The 20,157-nt window shown below is 51.2% G+C and overlaps 1 protein-coding gene across 4 annotated transcripts in view; it reads right to left on the bottom strand.

The window, feature by feature from the left end:
- The window catches only part of Clmn (calmin), a 100,263-nt gene extending 93,556 nt beyond the window's left edge, over positions 1-6,707 (bottom strand). For 2 of the 4 annotated variants that reach the window (XM_041633430.1, XM_041633428.1), the window contains exon 1: positions 6,521-6,705. In XM_041633430.1, coding sequence (XP_041489364.1) covers positions 6,521-6,602 — 82 coding nt within the window. In that variant the 5' untranslated portion in view covers positions 6,603-6,705. Of the gene's footprint in view, positions 1-6,520 lie in introns of all 4 variants that reach the window. The other 2 variants (XM_041633427.1, XM_041633431.1) reach the window with 2 other exon arrangements.
- Between the last annotated feature and the right edge of the window lie 13,450 nt (positions 6,708-20,157).

Here is a 20,157-nt window from a genome sequence, read left to right as displayed (position 1 = left end):
CTTCCCCACTCCCACACACCATTTCTCTTGAATTGCACTGTTTCTTCCTTCCCCAACTTCACTCTTTGTCTGCACCTGAATATATATAAATATACATTTGGCCTTCTGGGGACCTTCATTTCCCTATTCAACCATGGGTAATAACCAAATGAATGAGTGTTGCCACATGCCAATAAAACTTTATTTATAAAACAAGCAGCAGGCCAAACATAGCCTACGGCTGACGTCTTGGAATGCCTACTCAGCTAGTAGAAAATTAATCAAAGAGAAGCAAACATATCAGTGGGAAGGAAAAACTGTCAGGCTCTCCAAAGGCTGCTTCTGCTTCCTTCCATGACAGACATAATCTACTAATTTGTTTTTTTTTTCCAAAAGACACCAAGAAAGTGAAAGAAGGTTTCTATGGGAACGGGGAGTTTACTTTTAATGGCTCAACCATTTGAAAGACAATCGCTTTATTTTTCTTCTTTCCTTCAGACATAGGGTAGGCGTAACCTATGACCTGTTGGGCAGGATTTTGCCCAGGGCTCTTCTGTTCCAATAAAATATGAAATGCCACAGTGTTCTGCAGGCCAGAAGGATACTTCAGAAAAGCCAGGCTGCCTGGGCAAGAGGCACTTCCCTGAAATGGCTGATCTAGCCCCATGCACTGCCTCGCCAGCAGGCAGCTCCGCTACTCTCAGGGAGGTTAGGCCCCTCAAGTGACCAGCAGCTTTCTGTGTTCAATCACCTCACAGGGCAGTTGCCAAACCCCCAATAGAGGGCTTGCCTCTACCTCTACACACCCCATTTTCAACATGAATTTCTAGCTTTCCTGGCCCCTGAACAGTCTTGCTCCTGGGCACACATGCAGACAGGAGCCTCTGTTTGCTTGAATGGGCTGGTCAGTAAACCTCCCAGCTTGATCAGTAGGGGAGGCAGGGGTTGGTGGGTGGGAGACAACAGAAACCAAGAATGCCCACCATTTACCACTGTGTCTTTTCTATGGAAAGCCTGCGAACCGCAGTCTTTTCTGCACGGCCCCCGGGTGGAAATGAGTCTCTGGTACTTGAATTTGAAAGAATCCAGGAAAGCAGCCAGCAGAGCTGCATGGAGCCCAGAGCCACACGTGGGCAGCTCCACGCCCCATGTTCCAGGAGCTAGAATGCAAATGGCTCCCGGGCAGATGATCGATGCCTAGGCCCAGCCTCTCAACACCACCTTCCAGGAGTACCTCAGGGCCCCAGGGAGTCAACTCTAACTTTGCCGATGAGAAAACTAAGACACTGCAGGCAAAGAGATTTTTCCTGCACCCCACAATATCAGAGCCCAGGCTCTTACCATGGGCCTTCCAGGCCAGTTGTGGCTTCCCTAACTACACACACACAAAAAAAACACCCCAAGAAAATCCTGTTCCAGACCATGACCTTTTACCTGCAAACCAAAGATGACTCAGACCCCATGACGGGGGTCTGACTGCTGTAGAACCAGACGAGAACATGCACAGCACAACTCACACCTGGAAAACAAGCACACAGCCCCAGTGCTTGGGACCTAGCAAGGCAGCTCCCTAGGGACATAAAACTCCACATCTGATTTTCTCCTGGTTTTTCAATGGAACCTTCTAGGGTTCTAACTCTGCTGAGAGTCCAGGAAAAGAGAGCAGAAAGGCCCTTTCCTGGGCCCTTCCCTGTCTGTCCTGGTCCCATAGCACAGAACGTCTACAGGTGGGAGATCAACAGAGCGGAGAGTGGGCTCTAGGGGAGAAGGAAGTAACTAGGGGTGAGGCGGCTGGTGTGGCACCCCCAGCAGCCCACAGATGGCCTCAAATACCAGGTCATGCCAACTCTCGTCATGGGATCCACAGCCCACGATACTACTGGTCCAGGGGTGGACCAAGCAGCTACCCAGGTTGCGGATGCTGTCCTCCACATATCGCATGACGACTATCATCTTAATCAGAGTATCAAGACTATACTTCACAAGACAGTGTCTCCCTCTGGGCATCCCTGAGATGCCAGCCACACTGCCCTCTCCATGTTCCCATGTCCCAATCCAAATTGCACAGTCTCGAGAAATGCTAACGTAAATAGGAGGTGGAAAGCCAACTGAATGGGGACTTCAGCTTCCATGAGCTGTCACTCAAGTGAGAGGGCCACTTTGAGGCGATGCAGTTATTCTGGGACCGCCGCCCACAGTCCTGTAAGTGACAGCTTACCCCTGCTTCTGTGAATGAGGCCAATAAAGTCACTGCCCCAACCAAGCTCTATTTGGATGAAATCATTCTTTTGCTCTGCAGCTGCTAGGGTCCTATGTGGGTGTTTGGTCATGTCTTCTCAGGAAGAGTTAAACTAGCACCAGGTACCTGCTGCCACTAGCAGGTCAGGAAGCCCTTGCCTTAGTCCACAAACTCACAGGAGGGTTTGGTAAGGACACAGTGGGGTGGCTGGATGGTGGATGGATTGGAGGAGGTGAAGCTAAGACAAAGCCTCAAAAGGTCATTGAGAAGCCCAAGCAAGATCAGGAGAGCTGCTAGTGGGCCCAGGTCAGTGACAAGGAGAAAGCAATAGTATAGGAAAGCACAGATCCTTCTGGAACATACAAGCAATGCCCTATAGAGGACAAACCAGTCCAAGTGCAGTTTATGGTCAGCCTTCAAAGTCCAAAGTCAAAGCCCTCCTTGGACCTTCTTAGCCACCACCACTGAGGTTAGCAACCTCTTACCCATGTACTTATACCCATAGGACACTTGCCCCAGCCTCTCCTGGGTTCAAATACCAGCCAGATTTGCAAGTCACATGATCTTGAGGGGGTTCTGACTGAGGACGGGAATGTCTGTCAGGGAGAGCAGCCAGCAGGGTCCAGGCAATGGCAATGCTGCTGCCGAGCGCCCCTCTGAGAAGGGATGGGACAGTCCGTCCCATCCACTTCACCTAGCCCCTTCTCATAGCTGAGTCCCAGCCAAGCTGTTCTAGAAAAACTGAGGTGAGAGATGACAGCACCAAGTCTTTAAGGTACCAGACATCAGGAGAGGGCCACAACGCAGGGATGGCCTCCACACAATCGCATCAGGCAACTGAGCCCGTTAGCATGCAGAAGTGAATTAGATTGTGACAGACAGATCACTGCTTTTGCCTGTCAACACTAGCGGAAGTCTCTCCATCCAAATCATGAGCCCAAGAAGCAGTGCTGGTGCCTGAGATGGTGTCTGACTAGGTTCGATGTGCCTGGCCCTCATTTGCCAAGCAGAACAGAGAAAACCTGTGGACTGGGGGACAGTGACAGGCTCCCGATGAACAAGCGCCTCCCAAGCCCTGACTCAGCAGCCTTGTTCAGAGTGGGTCACTCCACTGAAGCGAAGAAGAGAGGGCAACCATGTAACACTGTCCTCAGGATGCTGGAGGCCTCCAGGGGACAGTCGGCAGAGAACTAATGCCAGGAGCAGGCACCTGGCCACCTCTACCCTCCGTGTCACCGGCTGCGGATCTGAGGACAAGTGGGATCCGCAGGCCTAGGCTTCAGACATCCTCCCGTGTGTCATTTTCTTCTCTGAGAAAAGGTCAACAGCTTGAGCCACCCTCACTTCCTTGCAGGGACCCTGGTAAGGTGTCACGGGAAGTCTCTGCTAAGGGATACCATGCTGCTCCCCAGCCTCGGTGACAAACACCTCAGTGGCCATCGTGGGCTCGCGTCAGAACAACATCATCTGCTCTGTGACTGATAATAGAGGAAAGGCCCCAGAGAGAAGCTGGGTTCTCCACCCACCCCATCTGGCCTCCCTCCTCCCCAGCGTTCCTCCAGGGAAGGTTTTCCATATCACAATCACAGCCTGGATTCTAGAACCTCACCGGCCTAGGTGGAATGCACGGGCATTAGTCAACAAGCTTCCTAATAAAGGTTGGGACACATGGGGAGGAAGAAGCAGCTAACTACAAGCTGTTCTCTGAAATGCAGCGTCCAGGGCCTGATCTCAACGGCCTTCATTGCTGACCCCAGAACCACCTTGTGCCAGGAACAGAAGACTCCAAACAGGCCTGATGGACTCGACAGTAGTAGCTGCCTGCACACGGGTACCAGGAGCCTCCATCCCTCTCACTACAGACCCTGAAGTCCCTGTCTCCAACTATGAACCCCGAGACACCATGGCTACCTTCACTAGGAGCAGTCACATGCTTCTACAGCAAACCCTGTCCCAGACTCCGCCTGCTGCCCCCACCCACAGCCCACCTGAGCTCAGATGAGCAAGGCCCTGAGACAGCCCCCATCTGCTCATCCAGACATAGCTGGGCTCCTGACATCCACCAGCTGGCTCCGCAGATGCTCTGAGATCAATGTAGGATGCCTTCTGGACTTGAACCTTTAGTGGAGACTTTCTAAGTACCACAGGAGCAAAAAGAGATAAATCTGTTGGGCTCCTATTACAGACAGAGAGATCAGGGAGAAAACAGACGATTCATGACCTGAACTCCATTCTCGCTTTTATCTCCTCAGCAACTGCCCAGAACTCATGTCCACCCCAAGACACAGCTGGCTTTGTTTGTTCATAACACCCCCCAAAGCTGCAAATAACCCAAAGGTCCTTCAACAGTTGACTGGAGAACAGAATGGTGGCACATCCACACAGTGGAATGGTACCCAGCAGTCAACAGGAACTATAGCTAAAGAAAAGACTGTTCAGATGGATCTCGCTAACATCAGGTTGATCAAAAAGGGCCAGATTGAGAGGATACACTGTACCATTCAACTGCAAGGCAGGGGATTAATAACAAAAGATCCGAATAAAGGTTACCTTGGTGGTAGGTAGGTGAGGTTACTGCCTGGGAAGGAAGATGAGGCAACCACGGAGGGATGTGGGAATCTATATGTAGGTAGCAATTACCTGGGTGTACCCACATCTCAAAGCATGTAGAGCTCACGGTTAAAATTAGTCTTCATTATACATCTGTGCAATACATATGACACTTGAAGTTTGCCTCTTAATAACAAAGTCCATTGCTGTTCAAATTATAATTGATATTTGCCTGAAAGTGTGGTAGGCGACAATCTCGAGAGAGGAACCATGACCCTTAATTCTGAAGTCCTAAACCTTCCAGACCCATCTCAAAGGGTCCCTACGCTGTGTAATCCTGTCCCTCTGTGTGACTTTGCCGTGTGTTCCTTTACAATAACTGATCTCCAGACTGGAAGCTGGTCCTGCAAGAAGAATTGGCAGCATCAAATAGCTTTGGCTAGTACATGCTCATTAAAATGTCTCGTGATTGCCCAAGGCACACCAGACCTGACAGCCCCAATCTGATACCAGCTCAGCAAAAGGTATGACTGCCCATCTCAGACCAGATCCTGGTTCTTTTCAGCACAGCGACTCCAACCCTCCTGCCACGACACAAATCACAGCGGCTAACTAAACAGCCGCAGAGTCCAGAGCCCAGAGTACCCAATGCCCACTCCCTGAGGCGCCTGCTGGCTCCTTTTCAGGTCACCTCTGCAGCCCCGCACTGTCCTTGCCAAACCTCAGCTGGAGAGGGCCACGTGAGCGCCCAGGAAACATTCTCTCAGGTGTAATGTTTAATCTAGACTACTCTTCCCCACCCCCAGCAGGGGCTCCCTGCCCTGTTAGCAAAGGGACACCCACAATCCTCCTGCCCCCACCACTGTCCAGACCTCCCAGCTGGATTCTTGCAGTTTCAACCTTGAACTCTCTACACACCCCAAGCCAGTAGGGGAAGTGGCTAAACCAACCTCACCTGTGCACAGGCCCCAGTGTGTGAAGAGGCCGGAAGTGGACATATGTCTAGTTCTGCAAAGCCCCGTAGGAGAGAGGGGGCTGGAATCACACTTCTGCCCCCATGGAGCTTGAGAGCAATGACCTTTTGGGAGTTGAAGGGGTGGATTTCTTTTCTTTAGGGGTGTGTGTGTGTGTGTGTTTGCTAAGATTCCACACCCAATACTTTCTTTTGAAAGATACTTCATATTCATAGCTGACAGAACCACAGAGCCCATGTCTGACACACGGGCCACCAAGAGTTTTTCCATCTTGTCAACAGCCTCAGCCAAGGGTTTTGGTCCCAACTCCAGCCCAGACTGTGGATTGGGTGGGCAAGGTCTCCTGATCCTCAGTTCACTGGGATCCACAGGGTGCCCCCACCACCCAGAGGCCCCACGGACGGACTACGCACCTCACTCCAGGTCCCCCGCCTCACAGGTACTTCAGAAAGTGCGAGCTAAGTCTGACACAGGCACACACCAGTGGCACTTTCTCCTGGCCCTAACCTGGGCCACCGCCCCTGAGAGTCCACGTACAAACTTCTCTGAACTACCAGAGGCGGGAGGAGGGGGGTGAGGGTCCCCTACAGGGATTGGGGTGCACACGTGCGCGTGCACACACACGCGTGCACACACTCACGCCCACGCACCGCCCCACCCCCTGAGCTCTGCAAGCCCGGCCCAGGCCAGCGACACCCGGCTCCGGGGCGTGCGAAGAAGGCGGCGGGGCCCACGTTTGGTGGAGGTGGCCCCTCCGGGGAGGCCGGGGCCGCGGTACCTTGCAGGTTCTGCACACGGATGTCGCTGATCTGGCCGATGAGCTCCTCGCGCTGGAACCAGTCCCACTCCTGAGCAGCCATGGAGTGCGCGCGGCGGGCCGGGGCGGCGGGCGGCGGGCAGCGGGCGCGGGCAGTGAGCGCGGGGCCGGTGGGCGGGCGAAGGGCCGGCCCCGCCGCGGGCGGACGGGCTGGCGGGCGGGCGCGGGCGGCGGAGCGGGGCGCCCGGCGCGCGCTCACTGCCCGGCGGGGGCGGGGGCCCCGGGCGGGAGGGAAGAGGGCGGGGCGGGGCGGGAGGAGCCGGCCTCGGGACAGTCCTTTTTTTTTTCTTTTTTTTCCTCCCCCACCCCTAGGGTGGATATTGGTTGGATTGTTTGATCGCCAACGCACAATGATGAAGCGCGGGGGTCGCAGCCCCCAGATTGTGATGTCTTGGGGTGCGGTGGGCCTAGTGACGCGAGCCAGGGTGCTCCAGGAACTGGTCGAGGATGTCTGCCCCTTCCCCATCCTGCCCCTCTGAGACCCTTCCAGTCGCTGTGGGAACCCATCCTATGCCTGGAGCACCTTCCTGCTAAAGGCTGACAAGCCCTGTCCATCCCTGATCCCCGAGGACCATGGAAAGTGAGTGATGGGCGAAGCAGTGTGGAGATGGAGTTTCCATAGAGGTGGGAGTGTGTGTGTGTGTGTGTGTGTGTGTGTGTGTGTGTGTGTGTGTGATTTAGATTAGAGGCCACTTCCGGTTCTGCCCAGCTGTTGGGAGAAGCGGCCACCCTCCCAGGAATGGGTACCTTTGGAGTCCCGGCCAAAAGAAAGGTAGGGATTTAGTGAAACCTCAAGGGCCGGCTGGGGCCGCAGTTCAGATGGCCCTCCACTTGCATGCCGGAAGCCTTGGGTTTGATCCTGTGCACAACATAAACCTGGCGTTTGCACACACGTGTAATCCCAGCACGCTGGAGGGAGAGGCAGGAGGAAAAGTTCAAGGTCATTCTTCACAGCTACCTGGATGTGTTCAAGGCCATCCTGGGATACCTGAGACAAAAACAGTCCTTTGTGGCTCTCCTCTGGGCCCCCTGTGTCTTTTAACCTGAGAACTCTGGATCTTATCTTGTTTGGGGCTCCACCAGGCCTGTGTATCTGCAGCCAGGACCCCTTTATTGGTTAGCCAGTAGAAAATTTGGGAATTTGTCTAAGGTGAGGGATGATTTAGGGGTACCAAGTCCCAGTGTCTTCCTCCCTGTTCAGCTGCTTCCCCTTTCTGGACATCTAAAGCCATCCAGAAAATGGAAAGTGTCCTTTATATGATGAATGCCAGGAGAAAGAAGAGAGGCAAAGCTCTCTGAGCATTTGAACACAGCTAGCCCTGCTGGCCATTGCCACGTCACCTATGAGCAAGCAAAGATGGAGGGCCCAGGCCCGTGTCTCCTGGGGAGAACAGGCCCTGAAGGGAATGAGAAACCTTCAAGTCATCTATGTTTAACCCAATAACCAACTGAGATGAGAATTACAGAGCTCCAGAAAGGAGGAAGTCAGTTTGGAGGGAGAAGCCGGTGTGAAGGGCAGCTCACCAAGGGTCCCTAAAACCTGACCGTGCAGGGGTCAACCCAGCAGTTCAGACTCAGTGGAGAGCGTGGCTGCCTGAGGCTCTGGTTGTCCCTCCTTGTCCCTGCCTTGATTCGTAACCGTGTGGTCACTTCACATGTGTGTCAGCCTCCTATAGAACCAGGAGAGTGTTAACAGGCGTTGTTAACACTAGCCCCAGCAAGCCAGCACACTCAAATTCCTTTTCTCTGATCCCTGGGGGCTGACGTTGGGCTGAAAATCACTTCCTTCACAAACCAAGTACTAAGAAAGTCAACTCCGCTCCATCATGACATGGGTGGCCAAGAAGTTGAAACAGTGTGGTCGGATGTGATCTGCAAGGACCAGTCATCTATCATGAACTATGATGCCTCTTCTTGGGAACAAAGGGGAGGGGCCTAACTCACCGCTGACTGAATAAAAACTGCAAATCAGGTGTTTCTTTGGATGAAAATGGGAGAAATTTGAGGTGGTTTTTCAAGTGGCCTGGGAGTCAGAACTGTGACGCTGGCCCCTAGCAGACCCTGGACAGTCGCTGAATGAACAGGACCCCTGCAGGATCTCTGAGGTCTTTGGGAGCACACAGGGGTCTCTGGTCTGTCCTTGTGCTATAGGATCCCTTGTCAACCATACTTCTCCACTCTGATCTAATGCTGAGTTGCTGCAGCTTCGGCCCGTCCCAGAGCTTGGGGGAATACTCATTCCGCCAGTAGCTTTGGGATGCCGACTTTAGGGCATGACTTTTGTCTGTGGATGTGATCTCTTAAAAGGAGAGAGACAGAGGCCACACGCTTCTTCTCGCCATGATTATACCTTGTCCTGTATCCGTGAGTCTGTTAGTCTGTTTTCCCCATAGCATCCCTTAATAAATTGATATATATGGATATAGATACCACATACATACATATATCTTTGTGGTTCTCGTAACACACAAGACCCTGGATGTCAACCCCAGTAGCACTAAATAAGGTCCCTCCAAATCTCTCACTTCCTAATTCCTGGGAGGTCTCTCCCTGTCACTCATTCCCACCATGATGTCATCACCACAGTGAGATATCATTCAGGGCCTCGTCACAGCCACCACCATGCTAAATGTACTTTAAGCCTTCAAAACTGACGAAAACAAACCTCTCCTACTTATTAGCTATAGGAACAGGAAACAGACTGATAAACATGATCACCTGGTATTTGCCTAACTCGTTCCCTTTTAAACCACCCCTGGCTTTCCCGGCTCCCAGCATATGCGCCCTTAAATCGCATTCACCTCCAGAGAGCTCATTTCTCCCCTCCAGCATGAAGCATGGTACCTGGCACAGAGGAGGGTCTCCAGTGCATGAATGGAGGGCCCTTATTGTAGGCCTGAACTTGGAAAGTAGAGGGACTGATATGACCAATGACTGAACCTCATGACCAGGCCCGAACAAACTCTGAGGAGGCAATCAAGATGTGTTTGCATATCTCTCACGGCAAAGCACATGCTGTGGAGAAGTAGGCACAAGTGCCAAGATGGGGGATATCTTCCTCAGGCATGTCCAACTTTGTGGAGGACGTGAACTTACAGGGAAAACTGGGCATTTGGCCTCTCGCATGACTGGATAGTACTCTTTCTTTTTTAGGTTTTAAATTTACAGGGAAAACTGGGCATTTGGCCTCTCATGACTGGACAGTACTCTTTCTTTTTTAGGTTTTGAATTTACAGGGAAAACTGGGCATTTGGCCTCTCATGACTGGACAGTACTCTTTCTTTTTTAGGTTTTTGGGGAAGAAAAAGTACCCTGCTGACAGACTTGGCTTCCTGGGAGTTTCCAACAGCTGATTTTTCTAGATGTTTCCCACTTTTCCCAGAATCTTGGTGGTTGTTCAGAACTGACTTCTTCCAAAGGAAGGAGGATTGCAGAGTTGATGTGCTAAACTTGGGACAGCATTGAATCCATTCTCCTCCCCTGGCCACCATCAAAGATTTCCAGTAGACCTGGCCCAGTGACCGTCCTGCCCACTGCCGGGGACTGCTGAATCCTGGCAGAGAGTTCAGATGTAGGTTCCATCTCTGTGCCCCAGCCTACAGAGCTGGTGTATGAATTCCAGAAGCAGAAGAATAAGATAACCCCATTGTCCCTGTGCAGACCCACTGAGAGGGGTGGGAGGGGGCCTGACTGGAGGGCAGCTGCCCTCTCTGGAAGCAGCCATTGTCCTATGTTAGCTTGGCTGTGACAAAATAACCAAGAGAAGCGTGGTCAGAAGGGTTTATCTGGCTGTTGGCTCTGAGCTTTAGAATGTCACGCTTTAGAAGGGTGTGGTAGAAGTAAGCTATTCTCGTTATGGCATTTGGGAACTGAAGGGACAGCCAAGAAGGAGTTGTAGACAAGGTGTATCTTTCTAGGTCACACGCCTTACTTCTGGGTTCCCACCACCTCCCAATGAGGTCATCATACTTTGAATCCATCAAGGGATCAATCGATTGATTAGATCAGAGCCCTCAGGATCCAGTTGGATGAGGATAAAGGCATATTGGGACCTTGCCTTTAATACATGAACCTTTGGTACACTTCTCAACAAAACTGCAATGGCCCCTTGTGTGTAGTGATAGTTTTCTTCCGCTTTGGAGGGGGTACCAGGAGCCATAAAGGTAGCAATCCCTATTAGAAGAGCTTTAAGTCTTCCAGTAGCCTGCCCAAGGGTCTGAACTGAACCCCTTGTCCTGTAGTCCCCACTCCCTACTGACAGCTCCCTCCAGTATGACTGGAGGACTCAGGCCATAGGCCACACTAACACTTGGGGATACAGTATTAGTTATACCTATAGGCAGGTTTATATAGTTTAAAATTATTACCAAAAGTGTGGTAGTCATCAGCATGCTAAAACCTTCAGGAGCCTGGGTAGTGATGCAAGCCTGTAATCCCAGAATTCCAGAGACTCAGACAGGAGGGCCAGGAATTTGAGGCCAGCCTTGGATACTTAGCAGAAACCAAACTTAAAAAAATTGAGTAGAACTTTATGAAGTTGTTTTCAAATGGCAAAAATTTCAAAGTTCGTGGATTCCCACTATTTATTGATTGTTGTTCAAAAAATATAGGCCAGGGGCCTATATTATGTTGTCACCAGGCTGCACTGTGGCATAAACACCTCCTGGCCACCTTCATTCAACAGTTCTTGGGCGAGCATCTCTCTGTGATCAGGGCCTGTAGATAGTGTGGCCGGCTCCAAAGTTTGACCTCAACACTGAGGTGGGAGCCTTTGACACTCTAAACAGGGTTCTTACTGCCCCTGGAGTCATGCTGTGAAAGATGGGCAGGTGTTAGGAGGCTCCAGCAGATGACCTAGCCAGTGGGTGTGAGTGATTGGCAGCCTAATCAAGCAAGGAAATAGATTCTTGAGCTATTTAGAAGATTTGGCAGAGCCAGGTGCCTGCTTAAGGAATCTTGAAGCACCGTCCATATGCCTCTGCTTCTAGCGTTCTGTCTGTCACGCCCACCATGGTAGCCAGCTTTCTGTGTCTCTCCCAAACACTGGAGCGAATGAGCTTTTGAAGATAAAAGGTTGGTTCGGGCTCACAGTTTGGAGGTCTCAGGCTCTGGTTGGCCCTGCTGCTTCAGGCAAAGCCATGGGTCATGGCGGATGTGCAGAGCAGAGGAAAACCAGTCACTGCACGAGCAGGAAGTGAAGGAAAGAAAGCAGCTGGAGCCCCTAGCTCTTTCAAGAGTGGGCTCTTAATGACCTAAATACTTCTCACTAGCCCTGCCTTAAAGTTGCCACATCCTCCCAGTGATGCTATGGCAGGGACTACACCTTTACCCCCAAGACCTCTGGGGAACACTGAGCTCCAAACTGCTACACCCACTTTACTCCAAACTCCCGAAAAAACTGGGATAGTTTTTCAGACCTTAACAGACTGATAGTCAATGCTCAGAAAAACATAAGTCGCGTGCACACACAAACAAATGGTGTTTAAGCTTTGTCCTGATCCTTACAGAGCCCAGGAGCCTCTAGCCAGTGCTTCCCCTCTCTGTCTCTCCAGAATTCGAAACGACTCAAAGACTGTCAGGAGAGAGGTGCTAAGACAGAGTCCAGGAGCAAGCGACAGGACAGAGGACATGGGGTGTGTAACAACAGAAATGGGTTTTCTCTTGCCCTGGCTCCTTGCTGGCTGTGCTACCCCAAGCAACTCATTAACCTCTCTTGACTTCTGTCCTCTTGACCATGAATTGAGGTTCACAACCTCCGCCCACTGAACAGTATGAGCTCAGGAATGTTTGCTACAGAAGGAGTCTTCAGTGAGACCTAGGACATTTCAACAGCTCAAAGCAAACAACATCTAGAAGATAAAAATGCCCCCTGGCTTTAGGAGATCGCCTATAACACACAAGATTAATGTGTTACCTAAGATTTTATTAATTTTTTTGGGTATGCAGAGGTGTTGTGGGTGGTTTAAAAAAAAAAAAAAAAACCTCTGTTTCCCTAGGTAGATGGTACCGGATGTCCCAATTTCCACAAATAAAACCCTTCATTTCTCCTGGTTTTGAATAGTCAAAGGCTGCTTCCCTGGAGACAGGGCGGCTAATTTTTTTTTTTTGTAGACATAAAAACTCTATTTAAGGAGCGTGCATTTTCCAGAGAAGCTAATGATAACCCTCACCACCATGTAATGTGGAAAGAGGGTGCTTTCTCTGTACAGAGAGAACACCATTCCTGCCAGATGTTTACAGCAACACAGCAGAGAGATTTCTTTTCGGCATTGGGCAATCAAATTTCTCTTGCAGAGAATCCCAGGAAAGATGTTTAAAAGTCAGAGTCAGTATGCATAACCTACCCCCTGGTCTTGCCCCTGGAGCTGGCATTCTCTGTACTGGAGAAGCCATTTCTAGTTTTATTGCATGTCTATTGTCTTCCTGTGCAGCTGGCATTTAGGACTTACTGCTGCCAAGGACCCAGTCAAGTGCTTTTATGACCTCATTCACTCTCCCCAGCAACTCCTCTGGGGAGGCACTATTATTGTCTTGATTTCAGAGATGAGGAAACTAAGGGTCAAAAAGTTTAGCAGTGTCCCCAAAGTCACTGAAGTACTTTAACCAGGAAGAGATTCAAGCCTAGATTTGTGTGTAGAAGACGCCAGCCTGATCTTTGTGTTTCCTGTCCTGTCTATGGTGGCTTTGAACTGGGCAGGCTCCCACATGGGGCTGGTTAAGGCAGGGCCCCTCTCTAGGGAGCATTTTTACTCATTTCTGGCCTTAGCTCAACAAGACAATCAACAAGCTCACCTCCAGGTCAGGAACAAAAGGGATCTGCATAGGTCCTAGGTCCAAGGGGGATCCCCACATCTGATGCTGGAGGGTCCTAGATAGCCTCATGTCCATGTTCAGAAACCTCAGAGAGGCCTTTGTAGAAGGTGAATTTGTGTGTGACATAATGAAGCAATACTGCCTGCATTCTGGTGAGTGCATTATTGCCAGTTTTGTCCTTGTGGGAGCATCCACACCTTCTAAGCCTGCTGTAGCATCACTGGGTGCTAGATTCCTAAGGGACCACCAGCAGGCATGTAGTTCATTGTTAACCAACAGGTTCTGTGGTGTGTGACTCAGTCTGTTCCATGCTGTGTAAATGGATTTGCATATAGATTCCTTAGGGGAAAAGGAAGAAGCCTTAAGCCGGTAACAAGCCCCACCCACTTGCTGATGATTTGTCACCCCGCCCCCCCCCCATTATCTGTCCTACCACCCCTCAGCTTTCTCTCCCCCACTCTTCATCCTGTTCCTTGGACCTGGGTTGGATTCCATGGCTTGCTTGAGAAAGGGAACATGGCAACTGTGATGCCCACCTGAGACTGGTCATAAGCAGCCCCGTAGCTCCTGCCTGGACTCTGTGAACGCCCCTTGGATGAGGGTACTGCCCTTTATTCATTCATCAGCACAAGCCTGAATACTGGAGGAAATGCAGGCATGTCCCATGATGCAGGATGAGCAGAAGAGAGAAAGGCCTGCCCCACCACCCAGCAGCTAGCGCAACTGAGTTAGCAGACAGACGACACAGGAGCTTCGTTCGGGAGCCCACGTCCAACCCAACTGAGCTGTGGAGGGTTCCAGCCCCAGCAGTCACCGAATTACACGAGAGATGTACAACATCACAGAAGAAAATGTGTGGATGCTTTAGAGTGCTAGATAGCATCGCAGAGAACTAGAAAGCCGGAACATAGCCCCCCCTCCCCCGTCTCCAGGGTCCTCTGTTCCAGTGACTGATACACCCCGCCCCTACTCCCTTCACCACTGCCTGCCTGTGTCATTTTCCCCTGAAGGCCTCCAACCTCTTCCTCATCAAGTTATCTTAAGTCACCATTAGAGACAATTGCTTCTAATCCTTGGTGTGTCCACAGTCCCTACCACACACACACACACACACACGGCCCTCCCCTCCTTCACCCACTCCATCCTCCCAGGCTATCTGCTCCTATTAGTTCCTCCAAAGTGCTGCTTATATGCAACCTCTTCAAAGGCCCCCTCAAAGTCTGAGGCTCCCCCATTTGAGAGGGCTGGGAATGTAGTTTGCTGTGGAGTGCTTGCCTAACATGCACAGAGCTCTGGGCTCTAGCCCTAGCAGCCACATAAGCTGCCATGGTGGCGCGTGCTTCTAATCTCATCGTGTGAGAGTGGAGACAGGAAGACCAGAAGTTAAGGTTATCCTCAACTACGTAGGGAGTTTGAGGCTAGCCTGGGCTGCATGAGACTCTGCCTGGGGGCAGGGGGCTGGCCAAAAGATGTGAAATGTGTTTGAGTGGTCATCACATTATCCTCTATAGCCTGAGTGAGACCCTTGACTGCCATTAGGAAGAGAATAGACACATCACAGAACCATGTTTATCAAGGAGACAGGAAGACACAGGTCAGTCTTAAAACCACACCATGAAGCCAAAGAATCCAGACACAGAAATGTGAACTGTTAAGAAGTCCCAGGGCTGGTGATGGAATGTAGCAAAAGTCCAGATGAAGATCTGCCTCGGAGGCAGAGGGGAAGGAGCAGGAAGATAAGGGCAGCCCCAGAGTATGGGGGAGGGGTAACTCGGCTTCTTACAGGGGCAGTTCTAATAGGCCGGTTTACCCATTTTCTGGGTGGATGTTCAAATGAGTGTTGGGGGGGTCTGCTGTCCCACCTACCAATCGGCTTTCACATTCACTCTTTGGCTCTCTTCTCTTGGTCTCTCTTTGGTGACCTCCTATGGGTTGCTCTGAGATAGCCCAGCTTCCCCCTTCTTCAGGGCAGCCCTTTTCCTATTGTATCAGACTGCTGTGGCCTCAGAACAAACACAGCCACGAGGAAAGTGACTGAAAACAGTGATTGTAAACTCACAATTCTGCATTTGGAATGCTCATGAGCCAGAATGTCAGATTGGAGGGCTCAATCCATACAGTTCTCAGGGATAGAACCATCAGGATATGACATGGGTCGTCTGTCTAGGCCCCTCAGTGACCGGAAGGAGACCAGACTAACGCGGAGATGGGGTTGTGATTGCTGGCGGGCATGGATTCCAATTCCAGCCCTACCACCTCCTTCCTGTGCCACTTTGGGTAGGCCTGAACTTCTGCCTTTGTGAAATGGAGTCACAGCAAGTTTTAGAGGCAGTAAATGGACACCGTGTGCAGAGCCGCCCCCTACACATAGTAGGTGCACAGCAAGGACCCTCCACTCTCCTTCTGTCACAGGCTAATGTCACTTGGAGGCAAGCACAAGGTTAGTTCCCTGGTGAGAGGGGATCCTGAGGTGTCCAATGGCCTTGGTATCCTCAGCGCCACAGTGGCTATGGCCTGGGACAGCTGTGACTAGGGTGTCCCTCTTCAGGTGCAGGTGCTGGGTCTACAAGGTCCTCTAACCAGCCACATTTTTGAGCTATTGCTGAGTCCACTAACAAGAAGTACTACTACAGTGTTTCCTTTGCTAGTTAGACAAACCCTCCAGGCGCCAGGTTAGCAATGCCATATTAACCTCACTTTAGGGCATGCCCTAGGGTGTGGGTCAGAGAGAACCAAGCACTGTCCACCTCCAGCAGTGTGGAACACAGGGTGTTGTTAAAGTTGGAGGATGCTGGCATTATCACTGTAGGGTGTGCAGGAGCCCTGCCCACTTTCCCCCTCCTCCAAGCATAGGAACTGGCTCACTCTCTAACCAGCTTCCCTGCCCTTGGGGTCATTCCCCAGCCTCAACAGGAAGCTAGAAGAAAAGATGGGAAGGAGGAGGAACTTGGGGACAGATGGGGTCAGTAGCAGTGACAGCAGGGACTCTGGCACTTATCTGAATAAGTCCCAGACTATCTGCCTAATTTGCTGTGCCCTAGTCTGAGAATGGGCTGATTTGTTTTTAAGCCCTTCTCTAGGAAGACCTGCCTATGGGAGTATCTCCTGCCCCACGGTCGGATCATTGCAGAAAGTACTGGGGAAAGCAGGAAGCTGGCTCCTGTCAGATGACTGGTCCTGAGGTGAGGCTCCGTCCTTCAGCTTCCCCATTCACAAGGGGCATTGTGTGGGCCACACACCTAGCTGCAGGACCTTCGCCAGCATCACAGCAAGAAGCCTCTTCCAAGAAGATGGAGACCTCACTTCAGGGCCACAGGGTCTCACTGCAGTGTGGGGACAGGTGTGGAGTCTCAGTTCCACTTGATCCTGACAGGACATGGGACAACTGTGGCCATAGACCTCATGGCTGACCTCATGGCTCGTTGATTTCATAGCAGAATTCATCTCTCAGTCCTGTACTACTCAAGGGGCTGCTGGGTACTCAGTGGAGATGCCAGAGGGTACGTCCACGACAGTGAGGCCACAAATAAAGGTGTTTCATCTGAACCACAGTGACACTCAGGAGGGAGATGGGGGGAAAAGTGCTTGGTATGGACAAGAATCTAAAGCTGTGAATAGAAGGAACCAGAGGCAGAGAATTCCGAAGATGGAAGGTTATCCAAGTGTGGATGGGGGGGTCTGACTATGGCGATAAAGACTGGCTTTATGCCAGTGGTGGTGGGGAAGAGGACAATCAGCAGCCCAGACTTTCCCGTCTGTCCCCTGTTGTGGTCTGCCTCCATCTTCCCAGGGCTTCTTGAGTCCTCCATCCCTTCCTTCCTACCCTTCTCACCTCCTTCACCAGGCCTCATTGGTACTCATTCTGTCAGGGCACAGGGGGTCCCATGCCAGTCCCTGCCTCCAGCATGGGACAGTAGGAAAGAAAAGGGACAGTTTGTCATGCTCCGGGTGGGTGGGGACAGACATGGCTGTAAGAACTCTTGCCTCGTGGAGTTAGACTTCCTTCCCTCATGTCTCCATTATAACTCCACCCAGGAGATTTGCTTTGTCCTATGGACATTAGCAACTGTGACCCACACAGAGACTTAGATAGGACTTGTGCACTCAAATTTGTGCCTGCCTTTCGGTTTCTTGGAATTCTGAGACCAAGGTGTGCAGAGCCCAGGTGAGTCAATTACCGAGGCCATGTGAAGCTGCCCCAGCAACTGTGAGCCAATCCATGCGAACCCTGCTAGATCATCCAGCCCTGGAGTATTCAGCTATGAGAGGCAATATCTTCCTCCCAGGCAGTGCCTGCACATCCCTGTTGATGGCCGACGGAGATCTGCCACCCTGGAGACTGGACTTCACGCACAAGCTCACTTGTTGCAGTTGCTACTTGCAGTTTGCATGCAGTCAGGGTTGATCATTGCTGAAGACTTACACAGTTGTGAGATAGCCCTTGAGGATGTATGGCAGGGGAGTTTGCAGTGGGAGAAGGAAGGGACCTGGTTCTGAGTGTGCAGTTGTTAGAGCCTCGGTTGCAGAATAATCAATAGCTCCTTGCCTGACCTGTAGCCCCATATCCAAGAATGGGCTATGCTTGCTTCCGGATAGCCTTGCAAGCTAGGAGTCAGGCCTGTGGATTGCTACTCAGTGGCAAAGGCTGATGCATATACTCATATCCCACCCCACCCCCAATGCAGACAGTTCAAGAAAAGGCAGGTAACCTTTTCTTAGTGAAGCCATGTGGCCAAACCTTAACCACCCTTCTTCTTCCTAACTGGTGAGGATGGCACTGTTTCTTAACTGCTGCTCAATTCAGTGACAGGTCTCAGGGAGGAGGCAGGGGTCTTGTCTGTTCTCTGAGACGTTTCCTAGCAGGGGTTCCCAGCAGTCCCTACCTGGGAGGAGGCCAGCTTCCTTGCTTGGACTGACCACATGCTGCCTTATTTTTACTTGGTTTTATATGTCCTCCAGTTTCCGGAACCATTCTTGTTCAAGAAAAGCAAAATTAGACGTTTATACCAGTCAGAATCTTTGAGGGGAAGGCCACAGGTAGCATCTGGTGGCTGGTTTGCCCCTGAATGTCTCGAATGGATCCTGATAATACTCCCTCGAAGGGAAAGCAGAGCCAAGTGTAGAGCATGAAGCTCACGGGGGAGTTCCTTGGGGATCACAGGGACATGGTGCCCCCATAGGACATGTGAGCTAATTACTCAGGCGGTCACCATGACTTCAGGGTACCTGTGGCGAGCATCCTCTTGAGCTCTGAGTCAGGTCCGAAGGGACAATGGACTGATGTGAGGAGGGGAGAATGTGAGTGTTGGGGTGTCCACCTCCTTTTCCTCATGGAAGGAGACAGCTTCTAAGCTTAGAGAAGTGGCCATAAGCATCCAATCTCAATGGCAGGAGCATACAACTAGTATGTCAGCCACAGACCCAGGGAGGCTGTCACTGCCACTGCACTGGGTGACACTCTACAAGCTGTGTCAGACACTTGAGTGCTCCTACGTTGTTCCATGTTTCCATGGGATAGGCATGACCATCTCCATTTCAGAGAGAGGAGACAGCTGATAAATGTTGGTTCTGCCTGTCCAAAGACCACTCCCTCTCCTTCTGGTGTAAGCATCTTGACTTTTTTGCGGGAGTTGCTTCTTACCTGGGAATGGGCTAGCTGGTAGGATTCTCCGCCAAGAGGCTCATTTTAGTCACCTATAATGGCTGTGAAACATCATAGCCAAGGCAACTTGGAGAAGATGGTCTATTGGTGGCTTGCTAACACTTTCAGAGGGTGAGTCTATTACCCCCATGATAGCAAGCATGGGGGTACACAGGCAGGCATGGTTCCGGAGTAGCAGCTGAGAGCTTAGATCTTGACCCACAGACACAAGGCAGAGAAAGCCAACTGGGAATGGCATGCACTTTTGAAACCTCAAAGGCCCCTCAGTGATACCCCTCCTCCATCAAGGCCACACTCCTAATCCTTCCCAAACAGTTCTACCACTGGGGACAAATTATTAAACATATGAGCCCATAGGGCGCGGGGATCATTCTTCTTCAAACTACCACAAGATTTATTTCCTATAGCCACAGATCAAATATAGGACCAGTTTAGTCCATCCAGAGCAGACCTCATATAAGTGTTACAACTCTGAGTGGGATCGTATCCCCAGTGCAAGTGTTACAGTTCTGAAGGGAAAGGTGTCTTGGCAGTTGGGAGCCAAGGAATACCACAAAGTCACACTGCACAACAAACCTCACGGAAGTGATTTATTGGGAGAAACCCAGGAGGGTAGCTGCCTCTGCTCAGGCAAGAAGTAACAAAGAACTGAGTGAGAGGCTGGCTTATCTAAGGTTTCTTGGGGATAGAGTTTTCCAGGATGGGGATTGGTGGAATTTCAAGTCCCCAGCTTAGGGTAAGCTCAGGGATGGGTAGGATTTTGAGCTCCGAGATTGGTGAGGTTTTGAATCCCGAGCTTGGGGCAAGCTCAGGGACTGGTAGGATTTTGAGCTCAGGGATTGGTGGGATTCAAGCTCCAGAAGTGAGCTTGGATTTCTTACCCCACACCTCGGTCCCTGCAGTTTCTGTCTTGCAGAGGGCAGCTGCGCTAAAATTGCAGGAAGCTGACTTGTCTAATAAGAGGACAGAGCAGTGACCCAGGAGACCTTCCTGAGGGCTCCTGCTGCCCAGACTGCTCCGTTCCACCCCTACCCAAGAAGCCAGAAGCCTGACTGGGGACCTTGGGCCTGCCATTTCCTGCATAAGCCATGCTGCTGTCTCTTGCTTGCAAAAGAATTCTGAC

Source organism: Microtus oregoni, unplaced genomic scaffold (assembly GCF_018167655.1).
Source record: "Microtus oregoni isolate MIOR12 unplaced genomic scaffold, Mior012 000043F_ref0000047, whole genome shotgun sequence".
Lineage (NCBI taxonomy): Eukaryota > Metazoa > Chordata > Mammalia > Rodentia > Cricetidae > Microtus > Microtus oregoni.
This window is presented reverse-complemented; position numbering and strand designations above follow the sequence as displayed.